The 17718-nt window shown below is 40.7% G+C and overlaps 1 protein-coding gene across 1 annotated transcript; it reads left to right on the forward strand.

Annotated features, from left to right (window-relative positions):
- The first annotated feature begins 2170 nt into the window (after positions 1–2170).
- Positions 2171–16218, forward strand: tead3a (TEA domain family member 3 a). The gene is made up of 14 exons (XM_046398156.1): positions 2171–2191; positions 2417–2676; positions 6044–6285; positions 9169–9233; positions 9768–9830; positions 11002–11013; positions 11427–11537; positions 11646–11689; positions 11788–11849; positions 12377–12510; positions 12593–12763; positions 14028–14168; positions 14276–14428; positions 14536–16218. Exons 1-14 carry the CDS (start codon positions 2171–2173, stop codon positions 14647–14649), a joined length of 1593 nt encoding a protein of 530 aa, XP_046254112.1. The 3' UTR covers positions 14650–16218.
- Positions 16219–17718: the final 1500 nt, after the last annotated feature.

Genomic DNA, 17718 nt, shown 5'->3' on the forward strand with positions numbered 1-17718 from the left:
CATAAATGTGCGTTTATTTTATCAGTGCCATGTTAAGTGTGGCTTACTTGTCTCCTAAAATGCCCAAGGCTATGGTGATACTGCCCTCCAATGGTAATATGGGATGACAGCCGTCCCAAACGTCAAGGTGATGACCTTTATTCCCTGTTCTTCTTCTACTCCTGTGAGTTTTGTCATTACCGTTCTCGTCCTGTCACTTTTATTCTATAAGACACTTCAATCAGTCAGATCATTAAAGAACATTAAAGTGGATGCCGGAAGGGCAAGTGAGTCTTAAAAACATGAGGGTCATAGTGTTAAGAGTTCTGAATCACATCTCACTGACCGGTACTGATCTGACAACTGTTTAAATAAAAGGTCTAACCAGGAGTCCTGCAAGGTTCAAGATCTGATGTCAGCTCTTAATCTGTACCGTTTAACAGGAGCTTATTGTCAGCAGTTAAGGGGCGTGTTGAGGATAAGAGGGTTTAAATCTCTTTGTCAGTCTTGTGACATTTCATTCAGAGGCTATTACATCTCCTTTTACAATAGAGTCACTGTTAGGTGTCAGGTGCATAAGCAGGACCTTTTCCTCTAATTACTCTTACCTTGTCAGTACGAGAGAGTAATACTGTAGGTAATGTAAATCATTAACCAAGAGCCTGTTTGGATCTCTAAGCAGCTTCGACAAACCCCCCACCACCACCACCCCGCCCCGCAGTGTGCCACCACATCACTGGAAGGTGTATAGTTTCATGTAATATAAGGTATCATAAGAGGGGACTTCATAACTGGGAGTAAGAAAACAAACTAACCAAGAACACAAACTTAAGCAATGAATGATGTGAATATATAATTAGTATTTAAGATACTTGAAAATAATCATCATGAATGACTCTGTAATTGTCATGTTGCATTCAGTGCCTCCTGCTGTGTGGGTATATAGCCCTTAATGAGCTACATATGAGCACACACTCCATATATATTGTTATATAAACTGAAAAGCACAAATATTAGTGTTTGATTTCAGCCTCCTGTCTCCATATTAGGATTTCCTTGAGGTTCCTGATGTTTTCCAAATGAAGTTGCAGTTTATATCCATTTCTGTTCTGACTCATATATGTAACGACTAATTGAGAACTTTGCCACATGGTGCTATCACAATCCCCTGAGGCCTCCAGCCTCAGTTATCAACAGGGCACAAGCTTAAAAAGTAAGTTTGTCATTTCAGTCTGAATTGTTTTCATTTGATATTTCGATTAAACGTGAATGTGATCATGGGCAGAGATATTTTAAGACTGTCCAAAACTTTCAGGGCAAACATTTGAATTGAAATTGGATTAAAAAAAAGTTTAGGTACAGAACTGCCTTGAGAACCTTCTTACTTTTTATTAGGAATATTAACAAAATATGTTAAATACAACAATCACACATTACCATTGAGAGTCCTTCTTCTAACTGCTAAGAAGATGACCACAAACCCCCTGACCTCCACCCCCCACCCACAGTAACACAATGGAAGGAGAAAGTCAAGAATATTTTTTATCTAGAAAACATAACTGCAAAATTGCAATATCCGCAACTGCTGTATCTGTGGACGGTTGTTACTGTTCATTATTTATATTTTCTGTGTTTTCTCTGAAAGTGTTGGGAAGCATGTTTGTAATTTATTTACTTTATTCATCCCAAACTGGGAAATCACTTCTCTGCATTTAACCCATCACTGATTGAAACACACACATATGCAACATGCAGTGAAACACACAGGAGCAGTGGGCTGCATCAAGCGCCCGGGGGGCAAATTGGGGGTTAAGTGCCTTGCTCAAGGGCACATCAGCCAGCTAATGGAGGGTGGGGACATTATCACTCCACCACACTCAAATTTTTCCTGCCCGTCCAGTAGGGGAACCGAACCAGCTACTTTCCGATCACAAGCCACTTCTCCAGGCCACGGCTGACCCCAAAAATACGTTGAAATAAAATCCAGAATCCATGGTCTACCTTCTGAGACATTTATGCCTGAGTTGTGTTTTCAAACAAATGATTGCACAGTACAGTTGTGGTTGATGTTTGTGTGCACACTTGGATGTCATCAAAATATAGAAGACATTTAAAAGGACTTTACGCCTGCCATTAACCTGTGATGTGACAAAAAAAAGGGTTGTTGGGCCCCTTTTAACCCCCTACTGTCATGGCGTTGGACACACTTATTGTATGACAGATTGTTTGCACAGATTATTGCACAAAGAGTTTTATTTTGACACCTCTTCTAGGCCAGGGGCCTACCCAAGACCCTTTTCATAACACTTGATGTTATGTCAGAGTGTTGCATATTTCCAAACAGTTCAAGTATAGCTAAGTTGCTGTGACACTGAGTTGCCAACTGGGCCCGACTGGCAGTGGATCCTCAGTTTCTGGAACATAAGTCGTGTCGTAGGAGGAGTTTGCGTTGGGAACCACAAAACTTTTGCGTGTGCGCGTGTTTTCGACGCCACGCCTCTGTGCTGTGCGTTTTCCTCCGCGCGTTGATTCCATACCAAACTCATACTTGGCATTCCGCGTTTTTTCTGCCAAACGCGCTTGTTTTAATTTACCGAGGAACTACTCGCTATCCCGAAGGAAAATCTGCTGTAGAAACCAAAGTATACGGAGAGGAGTGTGCGGCCGTAGCAGCGGGGGTAGGAAAGCCATTGTGAGGTGAGTGCGCTCTCAGATACTTCTTTGTTGTATGCAGCAACTTTCATGCTGCAGCAGCTGCTTCGCTTCGTATGCGCTTGGAAGTTTTGGGATATTTGACATATTTCGCATTTTCCCGCTGGCACTTTGCTGATTCAGAACCTCGTGTGTTTAGCGAGGACTTCCTCTTTGGTTTATTCGTCCTCTCGTACTGTAATTGCCAAGACTTTAGAGGTGTCTCTCGGACTTAACCTAGTGTAGAGTTTGTTGAGGTATTATTAGCTCGCGAGCTAACAAACTAGCATGGCAGCTCGAGCCAGTTATCCACGGTCTGCCTGTAACTTAATACATCCACAGAAGTGACTGAAAATAACACTTCACCTTACATTTTAAAGTTATTACGACGTTACAGAGATTGTTTTTATCAACTCCTAGACTCGATTGCTTGTGAGGTTTTTTTTCCCCAACTTTCAACAAGGCGGATTTTGCCAACTCACAGCCTGCTAAACGGCTTCCAAACCGTGGAACGTGATTTCACCCCCCCCCCTCCCCTTCCATCGTTATATGCTAGCAGAGGTGATCCATTTGTCGTTATTGTGAAAGGGTCACCAACATGTTAAACTGGTCTTGCTGGTCCAACAGAGAGACAGATAGGAAGAATGCCACTTTAGTTCTTCTCCAGCACAACTATCCCGGCCGAGTTATCGTATTGGTCCATTATGATATGATCTTTATGTTAAGTGCTTCAAGCCTGATGGATTTGCTGTGTAAAATCTAGAAATGTTTAGCATTACTTCTTGTTGTAGTAGTGTTGGTAGTACTAGCAGAAGAAGGCATGAGTAGCTATGGAAATCAGAATCTGGAAATCTGTACTGTGATGAAATCTACTTTGGTTGATTATAATGTCACTGCTGTTCCCAGGGCAGCCCGTAATGTGCATGTGTCTTGTCAGTGTTTGCTGAGCTCATAGCTTTATTTAACTCGGTGCTCTACTGGCTCCTCACGGACCTAAACACCTGACCTTTTGGCCACTGGGAGCTATATTGAAACTGGCATATGCCTTCAGTACATAATATCCTACCTTTGAATCAGAACCACGCTGGCACAGAGGCTGTGATCCCTTAGTTTCATGACTTGATAAATCTTAGCCCGCTTGCTCAGCAATAACTTGGCCACTTTATGTATTACACTATAATGCAATCAAACAGAACAAATAAGTCACAAGTAGTGCATAAAGTTGACATGATTTAGTATGTGTAAAAACTTGAATTAAGGTTATTCAGATCCAGTCAGGACACCATCCTCCCCGCTGCAGTCGTCTGACACAGTCAGTTATATCTACCCCCACGTTCTATTGGCTTTGCTCTTTCTGAGCCCTCTCACCAGGGCCTGTCTGATCTTTATGGCAACAGTGCAGTCCTGTCTGCGATGATTGGAACCGGGAAGGCCCTCTGCCGAGTGTGTCCAATAAGCCCACCACAGCAGGAAAAGCTCTTTGACCACACTGATCCTCTGCGGTTCTTCTGTAGCAGGAACCATGTTAGCCTCACTCTGGAAAACATTACACACCAGGCAGCATTCATGTTGCATATGTGTGCCTGTGTTTGAGGAGACTTGGAGCATCCTCAACAATAACAGAAGAATGTGTAATTTCCTCATGTGGACTATGCAGGCAGAGTTGCAGGCATCTGGAAAGTTCATATGGCTCAAGCACTGCCTTTTTAAACTAGCTTCTAGGACAATTAGCTAAGGAAAATGACTGACTGTGGTAAATTTGTCATCTGTCATCTTCATCCACTGGTGTAACCTTAAGAGCTAGGCCAACTGGTGGTGTCTCCATTGATCTTGGCCAGTGTCTTAATAAAGTTACAAGCTCTTAATGTTATTGATGTTAATACACCCAGTACCCTCGGAAGCGGTGAACAATTGATATGAATTTGATCTTGCTCTTGGTGAAACGTGGAGACATTTGGAGTCCAAGATGTGTCTCACAGTTCTTTCCAGTTGTCCTGGTCCTGCCTGTCCCTCACAGTGTGTGTGATTTAAATCAGGGCCACTCTTTTGATTTTCTTGACCTGTCTGTCATTGGACTTCATTCATAAAACTAGCAGATTTTTTTTTTTTTATTGGGAGTAAATACAAATGAAGTACTTCAGTGGGATTCAGTAATATTCACTCATTCAGTTTTTAGGTAAGAATATTTTGTATTTCTATTTTGTGTGTATTTTTAAGTGTCAGCACCACAAATAGTGAAATAACAAGGCCGTTTTTAACCCACTGTCAATCTATAACCCAAAGACATGCAATTTGCTGTTATATACGGGAAAGAAAAACAGCATATCATAACATTTGAGAACCTGGAAAGTGAAATGACTTCTCAAAATGCTTGCCAATGAATTTTCCATATTCTGTCAATTCACTAGTGGATAAATTGACTGATGGAGTCAGAGACACCAGAGTTAGGTTGTAGTCCTCCAGGCTCTAGTACTTTTCCTTGGATATTTTTTTTCTGTAGTTCATGCTGCCACAGAATTCAAACTGGCTTTGGCATCATCTGATGCTCTCTGGTGCTGAGTGTTGTTAGTCATGTTGATGAAAAAGTTGTTTTTTTCATAATCAGTTGAAGGCTGTTTATTTTCCCTTGCTAACAAATTTAACAATCAAAGTAGATTTCCAAACTGCTTTTGTTGTGGCTGGTGAGTTCCAGCTGTTGGTAGAAAATTTCTCTCACCACAAAAATGTCTTTTGTTTATTATTACCTGTACACAGACTGTACACTTTTGGGCTTGCATATGTCAACGATTTAAAGCTGTACTGTGTTTTCAAAACATCCATGAGACAGCTGCATTAATTTCTTGAAACCTTACTGATTGCGATGCCATTGTTCCTCAGTTCATCAACTATCAAAACAAATACTGCTCTCTGCTCTCACATTGTGGTAGATATTTTGGGTTAATGCTTTTTTAATGTAGAAGAAAACCTGTCCTGAAACCTGGATCAGGACAAGCATTGCCATTTGCAATTTGTATTTGTGTTGGTATTCCATAATGGAATTTATGGTGATGATTATCGATTTATTTACCACTACAAGAAATACAAATCTCTCAGTGGAATTTTTAAATGTGACATGAGCTGTTGTTCCCTCTGTCCTACCTCAGCAGTCTCTACACTTAAGTCTAAGGTTAGCAGTCATATCCCAGTTACTCCTGTGTGATTTCAAAGTGCCATTTTTAAAAGTGTAATATCAATTTTGAGTATTAAATCTGCCACTGATATCTGTTTTCATGTCAGTACAGGAAGTTTACCACATGTAGTAGTAGTAGTAACTAAAAGAAAGGGTGTTAGCAAACAGAAAATTTTTATAAATGTCTTGTCCTGTGTGTTTTAGGTGTGTTGTGGCTGGAGCCGCCATCATTGCGTCGGAGTGGAGTTGCCGTGGCAGCCCTGATGGGGCGCAGGAGGAAGCTGGCGATGGCGAAGGCCTGGCAGACGGGGCGGACCGTGGATTGGATGGCGACCCCGAAGGGGTGTGGAGTCCAGACATTGAGCAGAGCTTTCAGGAAGCTCTGGCCATCTACCCTCCCTGCGGCAGGAGGAAGATTATACTTTCAGATGAGGGCAAGATGTATGGTGAGGAACACAAATGTCTGTCCTAAAATAGCAATTGTCATCCAGCTATCCTAGCCACCTCTTCCCTCCTCCGTCCCTCCGTCTTACATTCAAAGGCCAAATGTTAAATGTCTACTTTACATATGAAATGACAAAATGTAAAGAGAGAATATCAAGCTTCTTTTGCACAAAAATTAACGCATACATGTTTTTTGTTTTTTTAACTGCCAGTAAATTAGTTTGCCTTTCACTCTTTCTTTGTTTGTTTCCTTTTTTATGGTGTGTCACATTCAATGACAGAAATGTGCTGGAAAACAGGAAATGATAGAAAGCAGCATGGAGGCTTGTGACAAATGTTGTGGTGGTTATTGTCTCATCCTTTATTTCAGTTTCTCTGGAACTTCAGCATCCATGAGAACATCATGCCAGAAAATACATCAAGCAATGGGAGGGCAAACTGCTTATGCATTTAATACAATACATTTCAGGTCAAGTTAAAGTCTCCATATGAAGAAGTCACTTCATTGCTTATCCCTTTGGACATTAATTACTTTCAGACTGGTTCTTAATGGTCTTTGGGACTGCAAAACCAGTGCGGTAGTGTTTGTTTTTATTAGGATTTATTCTGGATGCTGCCTGCAAGTAGAGCTTTGATGTATTTCTGACTTTTTCTTTCTACCTTCTTGAAGGCCTTGGCTTGTGATGAACTTTTTTTTTTTTTTTTTTTTTAAACTGCTGAGGTTTTGCATTCCTCTCTGCAGCAGCCTGTGTCATGCATATGTGTATATTTGAGTGTGTGTGTGTGTGTGCGCACGTGTGTGTGCATGTTGTAAGTAGAAACAAGATATGTGATCCCATGCGTCAGAAAGGGAAAGTTTCTTTCAACATTGCGGGTTTTTCTCTTTTCGTGAAAGTGCTGGCTTTACTGGTGTCACCACCCCGACTCTCAGTTAACAGCGACAGTCCTACTAGCACACACATATTCACACATCGGAAAGCTACACTGACACTTTGAACATAATACCCATGCTCACTTTAACCCACTGAGGCCTCTCATGTTCAAACCAGCCTGCAGGACACCACCCTCAACACTTTGAGTCGTTGCCTCAAAACTGCGAGAAAGTTGAAAATTTCTTAGTTAATCTAAAGGTATTCTTGTATGTGCTTGAGTTGGCAGATGGCCAGTGCATTTTTCACATATCAGTGAATTGAAGTCCTTTTCAAACATGAGGTCAACCGGCAAAATTGGCAGAGTGTTTATGGATTGCATTTTATGTCTGAAAGCGGCTCATGTGGATATCATGGTAAAGCGTTTTACTGCTCATTTTACTTTACTGGAAATTAGATCACTTAGTTCAGCTGATAAAACTAATAGAACATTTTTAATAATGAAAATCAGTTTTTCTCTCAGTACATGATTTATTTACTTCCTGCTGGACTGAGCCAGTTGTAATTGAGTACCAATGTCTGCGCTATCTTTGTTGTCAGTCATATGTTGCCGTCATGATGTCACCCTGGATTATGGTGTCAAGCATGTCTTCCCAAATTAGGATGACCAGCAGACACATCACTTATGTTGCAGATGAGGGGAGCAAAAGAAAAGATAACTTTAAATGAAATTACAAGATTTTAGTAAGAACGAACAAGAAAGTTCGCCCTACAAAGTAATGTCATGTTTCCTAATTAATCTTCCAGTGTGCCTTCTATTCTTGTCTTGAGGTGTTAATCACACATTACAACAAATGGGACAGGAGTTGACTTCTTAAGAAGCCTTTTGCCTTATGTGGAGCAGCAACAGGCTGCAGGAAAGTGCATGTGTCCTGTTTTGGGAATTGAAGCAGACTGCTAGGTCTGACTCAGCCTCCTCTGTTGATTTGGGGGAATTCTGGTAACTCCACAGAACTGATGTGAGTCAGCCTGATGCGACCCAAGTCCCTACAGCATCACACAACTTCCCAGAAAGAAGGATGGCGATGCTGACGATATTACTGCATGTGTATATGTGATTAAATGATGACAGCCCTGGAATCAGTTTGTAAGGCTTCATTCAGTCACTTTTATCTTTAGCCTAGCTCTTATTCTGACATCTATAACAGGGTGAGTAGTTAGTTGCTCATCAGCTATGATTAGACAAGCAGATCATCAGGTGAGATTTAAAGCTGTAGGAGGCAGAGAAAGAAATAGCTGACCATGCAGTCTGTAGTGACCACATTTTGGAGGATAATTGTATGATGACCTTTCTTTTTTCCCCCCCTTTCATTCCTTCCATTTTCCGTTTACTTTGGTGTGTTATGATTGTGCTTCAGAAGATTAACGTTGCAAGATATAAACCAAAACAGAGACAGGGTGATTAGCTGTAGATTATAGTTCAAATACTGATTCATTTGGGCTTAATGTTAATGCCTGCAGTCATGATTTCCTTTTAGGTTTCTATTTGTTTCATTGAACAAATGAGATTGCTTGCACCAGTGGTTAGAGGGGTGTAATTAAAAACATGCAGTCTATTTTGTGAATGTACTGCAGGCCAAAACTAAGGAGGAGCAGGAGCTTTTGACATCTATTGTTTGGCTCTGGATGTGTGCCAATGGTCATTTTCTGTCAACAAAATGGTTACAGCTAATTTGCTTAAAAAGTCACAATGATGTTTTTGAAGATTTTTGATTCTGTCCATTTTGAGGTAATAAATTATAGGGCATTATAAGGCCCAAGATTTTAGATTTAGATTTTTTTTTCCAGCCGCACTTTTTCCAGTGATTTTGTATGAAAAGAAAAAAATGTCCAGTGTGCATCACACGAAGAACACCCCGAAGTTGCGATTCCTTATGCGGCCACCACACCCAAAGCAGCCCCACTCCTGGAGACTTTGTTTAAGTACTCCCTTCTGATTTCTGATCTCTGTTTCAGGTCGAAATGAGCTGATCGCTCGCTATATCAAGCTACGAACAGGGAAGACGCGCACACGCAAACAGGTAAGCACAGATGTTGTTGAAGACTGCAGTATTTATAGTGTGCTTGATGTATTTGGGGGCAAGTATAAACCAAACTTTGAAGGGTCCTATTGATTGGTGCAAGTGGGCATTGCCTATCATCTTTTTGCTTATAATTCAAGATGCCTTTGAGCGATCCTGATCAGACTTACTGAAGACACACTGCGCTATCTTCTCAACATACACATCAAGTTTTCCACAAATGCAGAGCTTTGAGTGTGTAGTTATTGAAATTCTGCAGGCTTTGCAATGATGAATCAAGTTAGACTGCTCTCACCCCTTCTTTAAACATAAACAAACTCTCTAAAGTGACCCTGCCTATCTTTGTTGCTGCTTGCAGCTTTAATTTTGGCCAGCTTTGCTGCTTCTGTTGGGCATTAAAGGGATTTTATTATAGTTTATCCACTCACCTTGTTAAAGTGATTGTCATTTGAAATCACTAAATCATCCTGTGAATGTGTGTTGTTGTTGTTTTTTTGTTTTTTTTTTCCACGGGTTGTAACCGTGGTCCCTTAGGTGTCTAGTCACATTCAGGTTCTGGCACGTAAGCGGGTACGGGAATACCAGAGCAGCATCAAGGTGGGTGCCCACTGAATCAACTCCCTCTTCCCTCTGTAGTCACATCCCCTCTTCTATTCTTTTCCTTTCCTTCATCCTGTCTTTCGTCAGGTCTCTAGTCACCTGCAAGTCTTGGCCAAGAGAAAGTCGCGTGAAATTCAGTCTAAGCTCAAGGTACACATGCTCACTGCTTGGCTCTGCATGTGGTCCAAATCCAACTTAACAAAGAAGTCTGTGTCAGAGCTTTCAGCAGATTTGTACTTCTCCGTTGGGGTACTCACTGTATGTTGAGAGGAGGCTCCAGATGCACCTTCTCTGAAAGGTTCTTACAAGTCATAGCCATAAGAGCTTTGTGGAGTAATTCTGTGATAAAGCAAGCCATTCACATTTAGTGTTGTGATGATACCAGAATTCCTTTAGATGCCTCTAAGGCAGGACCACTGGACACCTTAATGGAGAACTACAAATTCACCTCACAAATAGTTAGGCACATAATAGATAGGCTTTTAATTTTCACTTGTATGCTTTAAAGGTCTCACTGTTGTTTTTTGTCTGTAGTTGATTGCTCAGTGTTAAAGCCAGATGTTTTGAATTTGTTTTTTGTATAATATGTGGAGAAGAGTTTTTTTTTTTTGTTATAATGCATGTCAGTAACTTTGATCCGTTTACTTAGTTCAAGAGTCTTGTGGCTTTGAACAGATAATTGCATCAGATCTTCAGCAGCCGCTTTGGTTAAACTAAGCATGTGCATGGCAGTAGTATTTTACATGAAAGCTTACATACACACATGGAGGGGTTTTTTTGTTTGTTTGTTTTTTTGAAGTGCCCTTTTGACAAATTTCTGTTTTCTATTTTAAATCACTTCTGCTCTGCACATTCTGCATTCTGTCCTTTATAATATCTTTTTTTGTGTTTAAGCAATTTCCTTGTGGTTTTACTATGTTCTGTAATTAAGTTTTGTTGTTTTTCTTGTGACATTGTTTTGTATCAGGGGCATTTAACTTGCAGTTCTAATACACACTTGTGGACTGTAACGTATTCAGATCTAGGCTAGGAAAATTCCTGGTACAAGTGTGACTGTGTTCTGGGTGCAGGGTGAGCAATGTGTTTTTCATCATTGCAGTGAATCTGTGACCTGCTTGTATTTATGAGTGCACTCAAGTTAATTAATGATGTGTCTTCTTTGCCATAGGCCATGAACTTGGTAAGTTTTGGTTATACAACTATAGTTTTCTGCTTCAGGCTTTGTGCTTTGTGGTTGGCATCACATTACCTGATACTTACTGGTCCACATTGCCGTTCTCCTGCCAGACTCAAAAATTCTGCTCATTACTCCTTTGTTTTTAGTGACTTTAGTCATACGCTGGTGATGGCTCCAGTTAGCTCCCTTAGTCTGCTACTTGGTGCGCCTCTTGCTTTGGCATCCCCCTGTATTCGCTTTGCATCCTGTCCTGTCTTCCCTTATAGTTACTGCATCATACTGAAATACTGTATAATATGTTGGCTGGCTTGCTGTCTAAACTGACCTTGAAGGTTGGCTGGCTCTGGAAAGTTAACTGCAGTTATACTGGATTTTTTACGATGGAGAATTATCACTGTGAATTACTTTGTCTTCAGGACCAGGTATCCAAAGACAAGGCGCTGCAGACAGTAGCCAACCTCTCTTCAGCTCAGATTGTTTCTGCGAGTGTAATGAAACCCCAGACTCCGTTCCCTCCAGCAGTCAGAGTGAGACCCAAGCACACAGACACCACACACATCTGTTCTTTTCTGCCCTGCGCATATAGGTCTGAGTAATATGATCTGCTGTGTTTCCACTTCTTCCCCTTTGTTCAGTTTTGGCCCGGCCCTGTGACAGGACAGCCTGGCCATTCTCAGGAGTAAGTATCACTGGCATTTTGTTTGTTTAAAATCGAAGAGAGCCGTGTGCTCAAGCTGGTACAGTAGCTCATTTTTGGGTTTCTATTCCTCTTCACAGCATCAAACCCTTTGCACAGCCACCATACACTACACTACCAGCCTCTGTCCCTGCACCTATCAGTAAGTGTGTAATTACTCACCAATTTGAGAAATTACCATAAACTATTGTTATGGTTTTATTTTTGCACATAAAGAGATAATTGATGTTCATATCCTTTCTAAAATAGGCAGTTTTGGTTGTAGCTGGGCAGCCACTTGTTCCATGATGTTAGGATGGTTGACTTTTTGTCAGTGGTTGAGCAACAGTGGGAGGGTTAGACTTCATCCAATATTAATTATTTTTCTTGCTATCAAAAACAAAATATGCCTTTCATTGGTCTGTGGGAAACAGGTGTTCAGTCGATATTTGGAATAAAAACAACAGTGGATGCACGAGGATGTCAGTTTCCCAAATTTTCTCTTTCCTCTTTGATGTTTTTCCAGAATGTTTGTATTTTCGGGCAGTCCCAGAATATATGAGTATGATTTCCGATCACACCACAGTTCTCCCAGCATTTGTTCGTTGAATCGACCCTGCTGAAAAGTTGTTGGCGGAGTGCAATTATTGTTATGTTAATTGTGTTTTTTGTGGTTTAAATGTGTGGCAGGTTATGAGCCCCTGTCTCCCCCACGTCCTGCAGCTATAACAGCTCCTGTATGGCAAGACAGAACCATTGCCTCAGCAAAACTACGACTACTGGAGTACTCTGCTTTCCTGGAGGCCCAGAGAGACAGAGAGACGGTACAGACATCCAGACAGTGTAAAACATTGCCAAAACCAAGCCTTTCCTCTCTTTCTTATCAGCTCTCTTTCCTCCCTGCAGTATAAACACCTTTTCGTACACATTGGTCCATCAAACCCAGGCTACAATGACCCTGTGTTGGAGTCCATAGACGTGAGGCAGATTTACGACAAGTTCTCTGAGAAGAAAGGAGGTCTGAAGGAGCTGTATGAAAAAGGGCCACACAACGCATTCTTCCTCGTCAAGTTCTGGGTCAGTACTCTAATTAAAGCCTTGGCCAGAGGCGTTATGTTTTCAGCTTGTACATCTGTACGCCCCCTTCTCGTGAACGTGTTATCTCAGGAGCTCCCTGCGGGAATTCAGATTTGGCACAAATGTCCACTTGGATTCATGCATGAACTGATTAAAATTTGGCAGCCAAAAGTCACTGTGACCTGACAAAACACATTTTTATCCATGCCTCAAGAATTCATATGCTGGTTATGATATGGCATATGATATCTGAAAGGTTGAATTCACTGTGTGCACAAACACTTTTCTGAGCATTATTCAACACCATAACTCAGGAGGAGGAGAGGAGATTGTGACCATATTTCATATTTGATTGGATATTGAATTGGTGACCCTTTAAGAGGCTTGCTGCAGGAGAGGATGTCGGGGAATCTGATAAATCATCACAATAATTGGGGTACTGACACTAAGACATATTTTAGTTTTTACATTACATTTTATTACAACCAGTGCATTTGATAGTCTAAGTTCATGTTGAATGTTGTGTACACTGAATAGACAAAAGTGGGACACCTAACCATTATACCAGTGTGGACTTTGGAGATATCACATTCTAAGTAAATGGATATTAGTGTGGAGTCGGTCCCCTCTTGAGGTCAGGGTTCTGTGCTGGCCAGTCAAGTTCTCCACACCAAACTCATCCAGTCATTTCTTCTTGGAACTTGCTTTGTGTACTGGAAGTAAAGAGGGCCTAACCCAAACCCTAAAAAACAGCTCCATACCACACCTGAATTCAATAATAAAGAGGTGTGTCCCAATACTTTTGTCTATAGTGTAACTCCACTTACAGTCTGGAGTTATAACCTGTTAGACCACACGGGGGAAGCAAAACCAATGTGGAGTAAAGGTTAACACATGAAATGACTTATTCACTGATAGTTGCTTGTTAAACAGTATTTCACATGTTCACACGTGTGCCCTGTGTCTTTTTGTAAACAAATAAAGGTCATGTTTACCCTCATTTTTTGTATTCTTGAAGTCAAATGTTTCTCCCTCATCATAAAACATAAAATAATAGTTGAAAAAGCAAGGAATTCACCTTATTCAGTGCTTATTTCTTGTATAATTTAGAGCATGTAATGCGACTTAACGTAAAATCGCTGTGAAATTTTGCATGTGGAGCAACAGCAATAACAGTGAATGTCAGATATGTGCTGGAATACACAGAGATTAGATTGGTGTTGTCTGGTTTTAATCTAGTTTTCTCTTGCTCACCATCCATCAGGCGGACCTGAGCGGCGACATTGAGGAGGGTTCTGGCGTGTTCTATGGCGTGAGTAGCCAATACAGTGGAACAGAGAACATCACCATCAGTGTCTCAACAAAGGTCTGCTCCTTTGGCAAACAGGTGGTGGAGAAGGTTGAGGTAAGAAATTGAACTCTGTTTTTTTACATAAAGAATTTCATATGGGACCATATTAACATGTGGTTTTAATTGAGATGTGCTTGTCTGTATGGTTTCCTCCCATTCAGACTGAGTATGCACATATGGAAGGAGGAAAGTATGTGTTCCGCATCCATCGTTCGCCCATGTGTGAATACATGATAAACTTCATCCACAAGCTCAAACACCTGCCAGAGAAATACATGATGAACAGTGTACTGGAGAACTTCACCATCTTACAGGTATGTGTCTGTGCACTGTCTCTCTGGACCAGTGTTTGTTCATATGTTTTATTATTAAATCCTGACCTCCACATTTTTTTTTGTTTTTTGTTCCTGACTGTCGATAGGTGGTGTCCAACAGAGAAACTCAGGAGACTCTGCTGTGCATCGCCTTCGTGTTTGAAGTGTCCACTAGCGAACACGGAGCGCAGTACCACGTTTATAGACTAGTTAACGACTAGCAGCACATCGTGTGCATACAGAGACTCTCCACAGACTTTTTTTTTTTTGATACATACAGCATAAACACTACTTCCTGTTCAAACTCACAGAATCCCCGCTGCTCTAGACACGCATTTTAACAGACCAACAGTCGCGCTGTAGTCACACCTGTCGTTTCACGTGTATGCATTTGCATCAGACTGTGCACATATTTCAACTACGTCCCATGGTTTGAAGAATAAAGTGAGATTCATTTTTATAGATTTTGACCAAACTGTGGCACAATTATCACTAAGTGTTGTGATGTTATCCCATGTAGTTATTCACTAACGGAAATGTCTCATGGCACCATGGTTCATTAAAGCTGTTAGGTTTTTTTAAAAGTAGAACTTTAATTCACTCACTGACATAAGATATAGAAAACATAAAAGAGAAACCAGTAACAGAGCTTAAAACTTTGTAAAGTTTAATGTGTGATTTTAACATGTGATATTCTTCATTAATACACATCACATGATTAAATATTTGCAGGGAAATTTCCGAGCATATGCATTCACTTCATAGGTGTGACTGATGCGAGGCGAGTTTGAGTTTAGGTTGGCAAACAAAGCATTTAATCAGTGTTAATGGAACTCTGGCACAATGACTATTTCTTCTACAGTCTGTAGTAGGTGTACCAATGAGGAGGGAAAGATCTTTTGGTCAGATCTCAAGCAGGTGTTTGGAAAGTTTGGCTCATTTGTCTTTTGAAACAAAATAGCTCACAAACCCGTTTCAGATTCAGTTCACACCTTCGTGTCAGCAGCAGTTGGAATGAAAGAAGGAACTTTTTTACAGTTCATCAACACAATAATGTTTTTACGTAGACTCTGTGGGCTTGCTGCAGTATTTCTACCTCCATGCGAGTTGGAATGTGCTTTGGTTGATAAAGCCTTAACCTGAGGAGCACTGATGTATAGGAATTGTACACTACACAACACTTGTAATGGTACTGTTTCAAAGCCAAAACAAAGTATGAGTAGACTTGTTTTTTGTAAAGATGAGCTGAATCTTTTTTTTGTGTGTGTTTCACCACGGCTAGAAGTGTTACTCTAAACATCACATACGATGAGTGTTTCGGCTGTTTATTTTCTGATGTATGCACAATGTTGTATGGTACAGACCGTACCGTGGTCACCCACAGTGCACTGGGGTAGGGTTTGCCTGATAACACTAGCAGTTTATCCAGCTTACACATGCTTTTTTTTTTCTATGCAATGTTTTTGGTTTTTGGTACACGTTGGCTACCAGTATTTTTTTTTTTTTTTAATCTTTGACTCTGTCACACCCTCACTACAGGATTATGTTTTTACCATGTGGAAGGTGACTGGTGTTGATGTTGAAAGTAAAGTTTTAAAGGTAGGTTTTAAATAACCATATTCACTGTGTGGTCAGCCAGAATTGCTTTTTTTGTTTTGTTTGTTTGTTTCCTCCCTTGTCTGTGTACTCTGACTGGCTGTGCCGCATCACTCCTTTGGTCAGGTGTGGTCAATGAATTAAATCTGTGCCTTTTAATGCTGTACCAATAAAACAATATGTTGTTTGCAGAATCTTGTAGCCCTTAGAGTTTTCATAGTAGCCCTCAAACAGCTTTATGAGAGACTAGACGATTCTCATTGGAATATTTTTTTAAACATTAAACTCGTCCATATCCGTCAACATACACGGCAGAAATTTTCAGGTGTCCCTATAAAAAGCACATGTGTAAATGAGAAAATGGAGTATGGCTAAATTATATTTAACTGCTTCAGTTTCACAGTCATCAGCTTTTTGTACTGTGATAAGTCAAAAAATCTGTTGTGAAAAAGACCTTTTCCTGTATTGAAGGCGTTTCCATCCTTTCTTTTGCACAATGTCACAGTCATCTGGACAGTTTTAATCACTTTGATCACCTCTGGTGTTCATTCTGTCTTGCACACACTGTTGCCTCATAGGTTGCAATTCTCCTCTGGCCTGCTAGATGGTGGTGTCATCCTAAGATTTACAGAAGCTGTTAAGGATCTGGTGTGATGTAATTTCATGCAAGGACTTTACCCTCAGTGCCCTTACCCAATTAGTGTGTATCATTCCTCCACACACACACACATACCTGAACTCATGGTTATATAACCTCACTGGTATTCCAAGATCCACGATCTTGGTTTGTACTCTTGAGCAATGCTATTGTTGTTATGTTTTCTCAGTGTTGGGGAAAAATAGCAGTTGTATCAAAGGTACATAGATTTATGTGTTACTTTAAAGTATTGCAATTGTCTGCTTGGTGCTTTGGAAAAAGTAACTGTCACACGATACAGATTTAGACAGGTCTTTTGTGTCATCTCTTCACCTGCATGCTTCATACATGTACGACGCAGTACTGCGATTTTTCTGTAGGGCAAAGGTTGACATCTATCAACAAAAAAAGCTGCTGCTATATTTTATCAGTCTAGACCTGATGTAAGTTTTATGTTCAGTCCCATGCGTCAGACTTAAACCTATGCATTATGCTGTTTGGTGTGCATGTGTGAGCCTGTAAGTCTGCCTGAAGGCTCTAAATTTTTTCGTGATCTTTCAAAATCATATTTTAACATGGAAGGAAACTTGCCAACACGTTAAAGTTAGTGTGTAAGTGATAAGAGTGCTTTTATTGATTTGCGACTTCACACACTTTTCCGTCTGCAGGCATATCCAGACCCAGTAGTGACAGTGCTGACTCTATGTGACCTTGTCCCCGTCTCTGAGGTGATTTCAACAGAACTAGTTTTTCTTAACAAAAAAAAAAAAAAAATCAACAGTCTGTGGATATTTACACTTGCCTGCAACTGCAGAGCACATGGCAAATATTAAACATTTGTCTTTATAAAGATGTCCTAACTGTAGGGTCAGAGTTATGAACAACCTGTACACATGTGTTGACTACCTGTCACTTAGTCGTCTGGCTCTTTTGTCAGCAGACATTAGTCAGGGTGTTATCTGTCTGTGAGGGCTCGACTTACCAGTGCCAAGACACTGCCAAAACTTTAAGTGTAACAGTGAGACACACACACATACACAAAGCCCTCAGGCAGGGT

This window comes from Scatophagus argus, chromosome 8 (genome assembly GCF_020382885.2).
Source record: "Scatophagus argus isolate fScaArg1 chromosome 8, fScaArg1.pri, whole genome shotgun sequence".
Classification (NCBI taxonomy): domain Eukaryota; kingdom Metazoa; phylum Chordata; class Actinopteri; family Scatophagidae; genus Scatophagus; species Scatophagus argus.